This window comes from Grammomys surdaster, unplaced genomic scaffold (assembly GCF_004785775.1).
Source record: "Grammomys surdaster isolate TR1022 unplaced genomic scaffold, NIH_TR_1.0 371, whole genome shotgun sequence".
Taxonomy (NCBI): Eukaryota; Metazoa; Chordata; class Mammalia; order Rodentia; family Muridae; genus Grammomys; species Grammomys surdaster.
The window spans coordinates 5,070,702-5,083,912 of NW_021604790.1; the positions used below are offsets into that span (position 1 = coordinate 5,070,702).

General features: G+C 43.5%; 1 protein-coding gene across 1 annotated transcript in view; it reads left to right on the forward strand.

The window, feature by feature from the left end:
* Positions 1 to 11,866, forward strand: part of Efcab3 (EF-hand calcium binding domain 3) — a 26,104-nt gene extending 14,238 nt beyond the window's left edge. Inside the window, exons 5-10 of the mRNA XM_028780679.1 lie at positions 654 to 725; positions 3,130 to 3,250; positions 5,611 to 5,792; positions 6,092 to 6,276; positions 8,911 to 9,033; positions 11,394 to 11,866. Of these exons, the coding sequence (XP_028636512.1) occupies positions 654 to 725; positions 3,130 to 3,250; positions 5,611 to 5,792; positions 6,092 to 6,276; positions 8,911 to 9,033; positions 11,394 to 11,720 (1,010 nt within the window). The 3' untranslated portion in view covers positions 11,721 to 11,866. The remainder of the gene's footprint in view (positions 1 to 653; positions 726 to 3,129; positions 3,251 to 5,610; positions 5,793 to 6,091; positions 6,277 to 8,910; positions 9,034 to 11,393) is intronic.
* The last annotated feature ends 1,345 nt before the right edge of the window (positions 11,867 to 13,211 follow it).

Genomic DNA, 13,211 nt, shown 5'->3' on the forward strand with positions numbered 1-13,211 from the left:
TGCCTCTCTCTGCCTCTCTCTGCCTCTCTCTGCCTCTCTCTGCCTCTGCCTCTCTGCCTCTCTCTGCCTCTCTGCCTCTCTGCCTCTCTGCCTCTCTGCCTCTCTGCCTCTCTGCCTCTCTGCCTCTCTGCCTCCCTGCCTCAGCCTCTGCCTCATACCTTAGCATTGCTTCTGTTGGCTATGGAAGACTACTATAATCCTAGTAAGATCAAGGCATGGAGACTGAAAATAAATAAGAGGATTATAAATGTAAGACCAGCATGGCTACATAGGAGGCACTACCAATAATCTCTTTAAGGAGGACAGAAAGGAAACCAAAGTCTGCCTAAGCATCTTCCCATCCCCAAATATCCTGATTTCTAAGTACTAGGTGGCTCAGGGTACTTGAGGTTTCATACTTAACATATGTTAAATAATTAAAATGCATCCCAGCTCAGCGTAGTAGCAGACACCTGGAATCTCAACAAACCAGAGGCTGAGGCAGAAGGATTACAAGTTTGCAGCAAGTCTAGGCTACACATAACAAGCTCTTGCCCCCCCTTTATATCTAAGTTATATATTTAATATAACTTTATATCTAAGTTATATATTTAATATAACGTATGAATAATGTCTAGAGACATTCTTGTTCTGAGCTCACATTCCTGTTGCAGGGGACGGTAAGATCAACTTCTCAGATTTTATAAATGTGCTGACAGATAAGAAACTCTTCCTCAAGGCTGTGGGTGAGTAAATGTCACTTAGAAGACACTTGGGAGAGAGGTGATGTCACCTAGAAAGGTTGGGCAGCCCGTCCCACTGCCCAGAAAACACTATTCCTGAGCCCTGCAGTCAGACAAATCACGAAGGTAGACCCAGAATGTGGTTTTTCCTTGCATGGCTCCTACAAAATGATATCAAACAAACTGAGAGTATCAGAATTGCAACTTAAATATGTCACGTGGCCCCTGCCCTCCAGCAGGGACACTGCTCTGTCTCCAATAAGAACAAAAAAAGTAACAGATGTAGAAACTTTAGCTTTCCTTTCTTCTTTGATTTTTTTTTAATTTATTTTTATTTCCTGTGTATGGGTATCTTGCCTTGTATGTCTGTGTCAGATCACCTAGAACTAGAATTGCAGATGGTTGTTAGTATACATAGGTGCTGGGAATCGAACCCAGGTCCTCTGGAACAGTAATCATGCTCTTAACCACTGAGCCATCTCTACAGCCCCTTGTCTTCCTTTTATAGTGTTTTAGTTCTTAGCCAAGCACATGCACCACTTCCAAAAGCATTCCTTTTACCAAAAAAAGAAAAGAAAGAAAGGAAGAAGAAAAAAGGAAGAAAGAAAAAGAGAGGAAGAGAAAAAGAAAGAAAGTTATTTTTCTAGGGCTTAGAGAATGTACTGTTTCCACGCACTGCTGAAGCGTCTGCCCTCGGTGAGAGGCTGAGGGGTTGGAGAGCACCTTTGTGCTCAATACTGTACATTCTGAAACTGTCGTCACTCCCTCATGCAGTGTCTGAACTTAACAGGCTGCCATGGAAAAATCTAACCACTATTCATATCATATTCTCTAGGATTCTAGATCCCAAACCCCATGTGTAGCTTTGAAAACATGCCCATTCTTAAGCTACAGACCGTTCCTAAGACAGAAAAAAAAAATGGTGCTAGCAAACACTACGACAGTAATTGCCCGGAGCCTTGGCCTGGAGCAGGTTGAACTGAGACACAGAATAGGACTCTGGTGTGGCTTTCAAGACTGAGGGTCTCCGGGCATTCTAGCTCTCTAACTATACTGAATGCTGTTGATAACTTCTAAAAGGTCCTAAAAAGCTTTCTTGCTCATTCTGAGGGTTAAAAGCTGCTGGCTTAGGCAATTAACACCTTGTAGCCTAATAGTGGGTGGGAGGTGGGGGGAGGTAAGAAATAGAGGGTGGGAGGTGGGGGGGGGAAGAAATGCAGCCTTTGAAGTCTTTGTTCTACCTCAGCAGGAATTGCTCATCTCTAACTTTCAGCCTGCTAGCTCAAGTCTCAGGAAGAAGAAGCGACACTTCGAAAATTGAATTTAGCATTTTATTTCTAAGTCTTTAAGTTGTAAAAGCTATGAAAGCTCTCTAAGAAAAAGGGGGAAAGCGGAATGACCCTAAGCAGGACAAGGAGTGCTAAAAAGAGGGGGATAAGGAAAATAATACTAAGAAAAACTGGGGCAGGAGAATGAGTGCCAGAGAGAGAGAGAGAGAGAGAGAGAGAGAGAGAGAGAGAGCTCCTCTCTTTGTCCTCAGCACTCACACATCTTTCAGAATACATGCTCACATGGTTCATTACAAGTTTAAACATAAATTCAAATCATAAATCGAATAAGAAGTTTACAACAGAGAATGTTTACATGCATATCCATTAGGAGTCTGGCAGAGTTCTCATTGCAGATTTGACTATCAGAAAGGACCCAATAGCAGTCCCACTATAAAAGAGCTTAGTAAATACTGATATAATTTTAGGAATTCTTATAGGATCATCATAAAGAATTGAGAAGTCATCTATTTGTCTATATAGCACCACTACAAGACAGTACATCTTTGTAGTTCTGTAGAGATCTGCTCAAAAGGGTGGGCTAATACCTAGTGATTGTTATATATTTAATAATAACAGGAAAAGCATATTAATAGCAGGAACCTTTCCTAAAATGATTTTTTTTCATGGGTCTTGCCTATTAGAGAAAATCTGTCGAGGATTTTTTTTTAATCCAAGGCAGACTCATCTCAGAAAGTTCACCTGCTAGTTAATCACCCTGTCCTATGATGGCTCCTGAGAGTTTCTCTGGAAAGTAATTTATTAAGCCCCCTTCATAGAACAAGACAGTTGTCTTTAACATACTGTACATGCAGTTGTTAAAACTACTGCTGTATTTACTTAGTCATTGAACTATGGTTATTTTGTCTACTTCCTAATCAAAATGACCTTTCTACCAAATAGAACAGATTTTTAATGTTTTGCCATATTTCTAGTCCCTGGTTTAATATATATAAGATTATATAATTATAAATCATAAATTTTATAATTTTATAATGATGTTATTAATTCTCAGTAAAATTTTAATAGATGGCTTGCTCAGGAGACATTTTGAAATCTCTCTTCTGTTTCCTCTATAGTTCCAGAAAAGAAAATATGCTTAGATTTAGCTAACAACCCAGGAATCTTATTGTTTGAAATCCTATCAAAATTTGTAGAGACCTCAGCCCTGCACAGAAAGGATATAATCGAGCTAGTGAGGTAAGTACAATGGAGAGGGTCAGAGCAACTTCCCAGAGGCTCGTACTTACTGGGGCCACGTCACCAACATCCTAGCCACAGAGCTCAACCCAAAACAGAAGGCTGCGTCCCACAACACACTCACCTGGTTCTGAAACTGGAAGACCGATGTCACACTCTCCTGAGGCTCCATTGCGGGCATAGGACGTCCAGAAAAATTTTAGCCATCCCTAACCCAAGACAGAGCTGCTGGTGCACAGGCTAGCCCTTCCTTTACTTCTCGGTTTCCTCATCTACAAAGTGGGAGTGTAAGAAGACCTGCCTAAAGGGGCAATTGTGGGAACGAAGCAGAACAACACAGATAATGAGTGTTTCTCTCATACTGTGGAGACAATAAAATAAAGAGCAGATGCATATTATCTAATATGGTCCTCACTGAAAGACTGTCACCTGCATTTTACAAACAAAACATCTGGAAAGCAAATGAAACACTTGCCCAAGAGTTGAGTGCTGCTGTTAGCACAGTGGCCCACACTCTCATCTTCCTGCACTGCCTCTCACTCCTACTAAGGACACCTAGGCTAATGTTGCTGTGTTTGTTGAAACTGGATTGTGATTATTTATTTACTTATCTTACGAGGTTGTTCTTTATCTGCTGAATTTCCAAACCCTGGGAAATAGATCCAAGCCCCTGGAAGCTGTTAAGATCCTTACTAGATTTAGTGGAGGGAAAATCTTCTCCAAGGTATACTGGGACCAAGCCATCAAAATACAAGATACCAGACATAGTGGTGAGTGTTTTTAGCCCAGAACTTAGAAGAGAAAAGCAGGTCAGTCTCTGTGAGTTCAAGGACAGCCTGGTCTACATAGCAAGTTCCAGGACAGCCAGAGCTACACTGTGAGATCCTGTCTTATAGATAGATAGATAGATAGATAGATAGATAGATAGATAGATAGACAGACAGACAGACAGATAGATAGATAGAAAAAAGCTTTTAAAAATTGTTTTAAAAAAATCAAGTTATATAATAAGGAATCCCTATTACAGTACCAGCAGATTTCTCTCCAGAAATTTTACAAACCAAGAGAGAATGGAATGATTTGTTGAAAGAGAATACTCACCAACCAGAAATTCTATCCTTAGAAAAGCTGTCCTTCAGAAGTTAAACAGAGAGAACAGCTTTCTGAGAGAACCACTGAAGGAATGCATGCCACCAAGCCTGACAACTGTATTCAATCCCTGGGACCCACATGGTGAAAGAAGTTAACTCCTTCAAATTGTCCTCTGACCAACATACACAGCGTACTAATGCATATGTGCTCACATTCATGCATGCGCGCACATACACGCACGCGCAAACACACACACAGACACACACATACATACATTAAATTAAAATAAATTAATAAATGTAACAATGTCAACAATTATAAAAAGAGACCAAGATAGTCATTATGTAAATTATACAGGAATTAGTTTAACAAGAGAAAGTAACAGCTGGGTCTGCGGCTCAGCGTCTAGAGTCCTTGGCTGACTGCCATTCTCAAGCCCAGTCTTCCACACTGGAAAAATTGGTCATGAGCTTCCGAAAACAAACATTAAAAAGAGACAATAAGTCTGGCTGTGTAGCTGAGTGGTAGAATGCTTCCCTAACATGCCCAAAGGCCAGCATTTGATCCCAGAGCAAACAAAACCTTCAAAGGATATAAATGAGCATAACTCTCTAGGCAGGCATAGTAGCTCATGCTGTGATCCTAACAGTCCGGAGTTTGATGCGGAAGGGACACCATGAGTTCAAAGACAGCCTAGGCCACAAGGTGAGACCCTGCCTCAAAAAAGAAAAACACAATTGTATTTTCAAACCCAACACAAAGTACCACCGTCTAGGACAATTTCTTCAGTGATATAGCCACTACTAAAGAACCCACGCTCTTGGAAATAATCCCTAGCCAGGACCCAGGTAAGCAACCCTAACAATACACACTGAGTTCTCAAGCATGAAGGAAAGAGAGGGTAAGAAGGTAGGAGGGGGGAGAAGAGAGAGAATACAAAAGAAGATGGGGAGGAAGGAAGGGAAGTAATGAAGATACAAAAGAGGGAAGACATGATAGAAGAGGGATAAGGAGGAAAGAGAAAGGGGTTCTTGGGAGACAGGGAGGAGAGGAGAGGGTAATGGAGTGAGTATAATGAAAATACATCTAATGCATGAAGTTGTCAGCATGAAAACTTATTATATATGATCCACATATGCTAATAAAACTTTTTGAGTAGATTTAGGATAAATTCAATCAACATTTATTAACTTGCAGTTTAATTTTCTTCTTTTTGTCCTAATAGTTCCTTATATCCATTGCTGAATTCCTTGTATTCTCTTTTTAAGCTATTTCCAAAAAAAGTTCCAGGAGAGCAACTCAGAAATCCTGTGGAATTCGTATGGGAGAAGGGGCTTGAAGACAGAGATATGCTCTCCCCCTCGCTCCAGCACTGCTGCCTTTGCCAACTCTGCCAGGATCTCCATAATGAAAGAAAGGGATTTGTATAAGTTTCTTGAAGCGCTCAAACGTAAGAGCCATTTTCCCTCTCCACTATTACAGACTGACTTCAGAAGTAAACACCAGGGCCAAGAGCAGGCTAAGTAACTGCTCTCTGTCACACAAAAGCCATTTGTAAGCAGAGCCCACTGACGGAGCCCTGAGACACGGGTGAAGCCTGTGGGGGCTGTGGACTGGGAGCACGAGCCTGGGGGCAGAGGAGTCAGGCCACAAGGAGAAGAGATGAGAGTTCAGCAGGCTCTGCATGTTTGTCACGGTTTGTAATTTTTACATTATTTGTAACGTCCTTTTTGTTTTTATCTTTTGTAGGGTGTAATCTCCGTACAGATAGCCCATACTCAAAAGTACCTGTGTTTCCGTTGTTTCCTGATGTGGATGGGGTGGTGATGGGAAAACCGTTCAAAGACACACAGAAATTAGAAATGCTAAGGAGAAAGGAGCCTCTGTCTTTTTTTGAGGACTATTTTTTCAATAAAAGAGATTGGAAAACACAGGTGAGCTTTACCCTGTCGTAATAGCTAATTTAAATTCTTTCACACGTAAAAAACTAACTCATGTTTTCATTACAAACATTGGGCGGTGTCTTGTGGGATTGTAGCTGTTGTTTTGAGGCGTTTGCTTGGGTTTGGATGAGGAGATTTAGAGACAAGGTCTCACATAGCCCAGACTGGCCTCAAACTTGCTCTGTGGCCAACAAGGACTTTGAACTTAGGTATAACAATTTCAACAAAATAGTTTTATTTACTGAAAATAACAAACTTAGGTTTGGAGTTGGGACGAGAACTCTAAGAACAACAGGTAACCAAACATGGGGGTTCATTTCTGCAATTCCAACACTGAGGACGAAGAAGCAGAAAGATAGCAAATAGTTCAAGGTTAGCCTGGGCTACCTGATGAGTTTCAGGCCTATTTGAGCTACAGAGTGACATCCTGTCTTTAAAAAGCAGAAACAAAAAACAAAACACTAAAAGTTTCCAGATCTACTTGTGTTGCTCTCCCGTCAACTCATCAAGCAGAAGCTGCAGTTTCTACTCTGTCTGCCAGCTCCAGGCTGGCCAGACACCATGGAATGTCAGTGGAGAATGCTCTGATGGAGGCCCACCCTGTCGCCCACTAGAGCATTACCTGTGGTCTCAGCTATGTCTTCTCTCGCTGCATCACGTTCTGTCGCCTCTAGTCTATTTGCTTGTACACGCTTTACTATAAAGTCTCATGCTTCCCGATATTCTGAGAAGTTCTGGCCTTACCCCCAAGTGTGTTGTAAGCCTTCCAATGTGAGCACCAGGACTGAAATTTACCTGGAACAGAGCCTGGTATCCAGGCATGGCACTTCACACCTGTAATTGCAGCAGTAAAAAGGTAAGGCAGGAGAACTGCCATGAGTTCAAGGCCAACCTAAGCTACACAGTAAGTTCCAGATAAACTAGGCTACACAATAAGACCCTGTCTCAAAACAAACAAACAAACAAACAAGGCAGACCCTGGCTTATAGAAGACTCGATAGTCTTGTTTGTTCTTGTTTGGTTTTGTATTGGGGATAGAACCCACATACTAAGTATCCTTTACCACTGAGATATACTGTATCCCCTTTGGATAAAAGAAAATTACAATACAACTTATTTCCTGGGGGCTGGAGAGATGGCTCAGTGGTTAAGGGCACTGACGGCTCTTGCAGAGGTCCTGAGTTCAAATCCCAGCAATCACATGGTGGCTCACAACTTATTTCCTGAGTGCACATTATATGCCAGGCTGTCTCTCATCGGAGACTGACTCAGCAGCAATGCCATCAATGACTTCTTCTTGCTTCTGCTTCTTCTTTTTCCTTCTTGATACATTTTCACCCAAAACAATTCTGTTAAAGTTAACTTGAAATCTTCCAGCTGAGCTTTTCAAATAACTCAGAGAAAAAAATAATACTGCCACCCAGAAACTGAGGCAGAGAGATCACAAGTTCAAAGACAACTTTCCAGGCAGTGTTGGAGCGCACCTTTAATCCTTGCACTTGTGAGGTAATGGCAGGCTGACTTCCATGAGTTCGAGGCCAGCCTAATCTACAGAGTGAGTTCAGGACAGCCAGGGAGGGCTACATGGAGAAATTCTGTCTCAAACCAAACAAACAACAGAAGAGAGAGAACTAACACCATTCCTCTGGCCTCTGCATGAGTGTCATGCAGACACACAGACACACAGACATGCACACAATATCAATCAATGTAATTTTAAAACAAATTTTAAAAACATCACACAGAAAACTATATAAAGAATACAAGGGAGACTTCTTTTTGCCTTGGAAATGATGGGTTAAAGGACGGAGAAATCACAAAATGGGCAGAAGAGTTAAGAGAATTCATACTAGACAGCTTTAGGGAGATCAGGTCAGCCGCTGACAGTCTGAAGTCTGGCTTCCCAGCAGCCACTTGGAGTGTTAACAGTGGAACGAATGCCAAGCAGATTAGGCAATAAGCACGTCCAAAGAAATTGAGCAGTGTCCGTGCCCAGCCTCCCTTAGCATTGTTCAACAGCCCAGCAACAGGAAGAACAAACGCTGTTTCCTGCGGGAAGTCTGGCAGTTACAGAGGTTACTTCTGTGGAGGGCACCTTCCTCTTTAGTTTTTTGCAGCAGCTTGAGGTCAGGATGGAGCTGGCTCCTTCCGCCTTCCTTATCCACTCTGCACATGAACCGTCTGGTCAGTGTCTGTTTCATAAGCAGACTTCGTTATTGTTATTGTTTCAGTGGGCTTACTAAATTCCTATTTGCACATATACCATGCTAGCTGTTTCAGCACAACTGACAGTTTGCCGACAGCCTTACAAGTCATACACAAATCCTCTCATGAGCAAATTCTGTTGTTGTGTTGTGAAACAGTGTCACACTGTAGCCCCAGGCTGGCCTGGAACTCACATCCCTTTTCTTGTTGCAGAGTCCCAAGAGCTGGCATTACAAGCATGCACCATTATGCCCAACTTCCCACTAATACCGTTCCATTAGTATGTCCTTGTATAACTGATGTCTAAGTTAGCATGCAAAGTAATGGGTTTCACTGTGACATTTTACACCCATGCATAATCATGCCTTTGTTATATAATTCAAACTAAAATGTATCACTGAATTTTTCATGTGCATAAAGGCCGCGAATGTGAAACCTCTCAAGTCTGCCTCAGGCTATTCGGATGACATCTTAGCCATTGACCACCTGTTCAAGAAGAAGCAGCATTGGACAGTGTCTGATGCGGCTGCTATCAAACAGCATGTGAGTGATCACCGTCAAACACCTTGCCCAGGCTGCACTGTCAAAAGTATTTTCTACTGGGAAGAATGTCTCCAAAATCAAACAAAAATATCCACTCTATAGTGAGATGAACTAGCTAAAGCAAGCCCAGAACTCATGGGAGATAGCGTCACTTGAGATTCAAGGAGTAGGGGTCGGGGTGAGGGGGAGACCCAGAGCTGCAGGGATTGAAGGTGTCCTTTGTAGAACATAAGGAAGTAGCATCTCATGCTGAAGGGAGGCGGTATGGAGCAAGTGCATCCTGGTCCTTATCTATGGGATTGCTGGGCTACAAACGTAGCCAGGGAGTACAGAGTGGGGTTAAAAGTGTGCATTGTGGAGCCTCTCCAATGTTTCTGTGCAGTGTGTGAGCACATGTGTGCCAGAGGTCAGCCTCAGCTGTGCTATTCCAAGTATTCTTCGCTTTTCGTGGACAGCAATCATCGGGCTTCCGTTGCTTCTACCCCCCAGCTTTCTACCCACCCTGCTAGTCTTCTTGTAGCCCGAGTGCACACACTCACTCGTAAATGTGTATCCGGGAGTAATGAGATTAGGAGGCATCACAGGGAAAAGCACAGCTCCCACTCTATGAAAGCTTGAGGATGTGGACAGCAGCAATGCGCTGGGGTGTGTGGGAGTAAAGAGCGCAAAGCAGCGGGCAGTGACTCCTCTCCTTAGCACGTAAGCATGCAAGTCAGTGGAGGCTGCCTGTGGCCAGAGACCTGCAGCATCAGCACCAGCTTGAAAACATCATTCGTTTAGTTTCCCTCGAACTCAGCCATAGAAGAACAGCAGGGATCTCTGTGTTAGGTGAAGCGAGCTAGGGTGAGCACATGGGTGATCTCGGCCGTTGTTTAGCAGTAGCCACTTACATCCTGATAACTAATTTGCCCCCAGCCTGGACCTCTTTCCTGTACACTGGCCCTCTCTCACTCACCACCTGATAAGCATTTCCCATAGATGCTAACTCTTCTGACACACAGAGCTCAGCCCACCCCATGCTCGCTCTCATCTCCATCAACCTGGCTCTACCCTGAGGGTGCTGTATCTCAGTGGGTATCACCATTTACTCAGTCACCAAAGTTAATCCAACTCATTCCAGGATGCTTTCCAAGTCTGTTCCCCACACTCTCTCCCTGTCCTCTCTGCCTGAGTTGAGCCCTTCCATAAGAGTTACCTGGTCACCAGCCTCTAGTCTGGTGGCCCTCAGTTCTGCAGCTTTTCCCCCACAGCCATTTGCCTGCCCCTCAGCTAATAACATGAAGATGTAAACATGCCATTGTCCTGCTTAAAGATACATGCTTGGGCTGCGGATATAGCTCAGTAGTAGCACTCGTGCCTAGCATGGACAAGGCCCCTTGGATTAATCCCCAGTTTGGGGGACTGGGAAAGATGGATGCAGTAAACACTTTCAAGTATCACCCCAGAGACAGAAACAGGAGGATTACAAGTTGGAGAGCAGTATGGGTTACTGAGACTTCCAGTTCTCTACTGGCAGAGTTTTCTACTCTGCATGGCTGAAGGATGTATCTCTCACCGCCTAGAACCCAGCTCCCACAGACAGCATGCTTTTTGTGATGGGTTCTTCTCCACCACACCAAATCTGTAACTCAGAGTTACTCCAGCATCACTTCTCTTTCCCTCACCTTAACCCCGACATTCCGGCAACACCAAGATGCTCCACGCTCGCTTGCCATATCCAGAATGTTTATTTTCCTTAAGCACTTGCTTTTCTGGCCTCTAGTTCCTGGGACTCCTTCCCACCAGCACTCTCAGTCCTCAGCTTTTAAATCCTTAAGGATTTGTTTGTCTCTCCCAGGCGACTCTCCCTGTCTCAGACTGCGTCAGGTACCTATGTATCCTAACTTAGCCACACACTGCTTCCCATCTTAGTCCATTATGTTCTAGTAGGTTTATAGTTTTATAAGTATTTTATCTCAGCACTCAGAAGGCAGAGGCAGGAGGATCTCTACAAGTTCTAAACCAGTCAGGACTATTTGTATAAAAATAACATTTATTTATTTGTTCATTTGCTTTGTTTGAGGTCTCACTCTGTTACTCTGGCTATCCTGGAACTCACTATGTGAATCAGGCTGACCTCAAACTCAGAGACCCACCTGTCTCTGCCTCCTAAGTTCTGGGATTAAAGGTGTGCACCACTCTACCCAGCTTTCAGGTGATACATTTGGATTATCACTGACTCCTAGCTCCCACGCAACCCCATATGGAGTCTTAATGATTTTCACTTTTGTAACTCTGGGGCCACCAATAATTATGGTTTGTAAATCAAAGATAGTTAAGGTAGCTACTACGCTAAGTTAATATCTGCCCTCTCGCTGCAGGTAAAGAGAGCCACAGACAGTTATAACTTAGGAATTGCCCTTGACCACCGGAAAGAAATGCTAAACCTCTGGAAGAAGATCCGAGGGGATTTGGTTGGGATTGAAAGCAACAATGAGTCCTTTTACAACACCTTTTCGACCTACACCTGGTCCTGGAACGTCTGCCAGGAGCTGCTCTCTGCTAAGGACTTGCGGTTGCATGACGCCAGCGTGAACAAAAACTCCCCCTCCAACTCTGGATTTTCTTCCCCATCAGACCTCAGTGAGTCTGACCTGGAGACAGGAAGGAAAAGGAAACGGAAAGGTTTCAGAGGGTTTCGGCAATGAAAAGTCTACGTTTTGTAAACAACTCTTCGAAAACTGCTTTCCATAGTAATCAAAATTATGGTTTCTTGCTTTTATCTACTACATTCTTGGCAGGTGGAAATTTTGACATCTTTTGGATTCCGACCAGTAAAAACCTTTAAATCACAGGATGTTTTCTCTTTCTATGGTTTATCTTTCCCTATTACTAGAGCCAGACATTCTCCACTATTCCCACTTGGCTTAAAACAACCAAGACACCAGCAGAAAGGGGGGAAAGTTGGCCTGGGTTCCTAAAGGCCCTCCGGGCAATAAGCATCTGAGTTTTGGGTGACTCTACACAAGTGGGGCTTTTTGACACCAGATTCCAAGGGTTGCAGTTGCAGGGAATACTAGCAGCACACCCTCTGCTGTTCCACGAAGAACCTCTGAGAAGTTTCGGAATTCCTAAGGCACACCTTTCACTTAGCCTGCTCCTGCAAATAACAGCTCATCCATTACATTAAAGACACATGACTATATGGAAAATATAGGTACCATCGTGTTTTATGTATGTGTGCTGAATGTGCAAGTGTGCACATGTAAGAGTGTTCTCGCCCATGCTGGTGTGCAGAGCACAGAGGTTGATGTCAGGGCATCTTCCTCGATTTCTTCTATGTTCTGCTTCTTGAAGCAGGGTCTAACACTGAACCTGGGGCTCACCATTTCTGCTAGTCTCTGGTCGGTGGGCCTCCAGAATCTGCCTGTCTCTGTCGCCACCTCAGTGCTAGATTTATAGCTACAAACCACCACACTCAACTTTCTCCGAGGGCATTGGAGATTGGGACTCAGGCCCTCAGCTCCCACAGCAAGCATTCTGAGCATCGAGCTATCTTTTCACACTGGGATGCTGTGCTTACTATTGATAAAACTCAACTGTCCAGAATTTACTATCTTAAAAATATTTATGTCTTTGGACATTCTGAGGCTTTTGACAGTTTATCAAAGGGAGGCACACTACTTTGGAATTCTATAAACATTAAGTCTACATTAACCATTTGATATATTATCAGGATGACAAAAGTGGTCTATTTCCTCTGCAGATTCTCGTCTACCTGTCTGTCTATCTTTCTGTCTGTCTCTGTCTCTGTCTTTGTCTCTCTCTGTCTCTATCTCTCTGTGTAGCTCTCTCTGTGTGTATCTCTTTCTGTATGTGGGGGAGGAGTGATGGACTCGTTCAGCCCTGGCTAGCTAGCCTCAGGCTTGATAAATAAGCAATGATGGTCTTGACTTCCCTGATCCTTTTGGCTCCAATTCCTGAGTACCAAAAGCGTGGAGCTTACAGCTGTGCCCTCCTATGCCAGTTTATGTGGTGTTTCATACCAAAACTAGGGCTCCATGCGTGTTAGACAAGCACTGGGCCAACTGAGCTACAAGTGAAAGCTTGTTAATTCATATTGATCTTCTTGTCCTCCCTCTGTAACTGTGGCTGACCTGGAACTCACTTTCTAGATCAAGCTAGTTTAGAATCTGCAA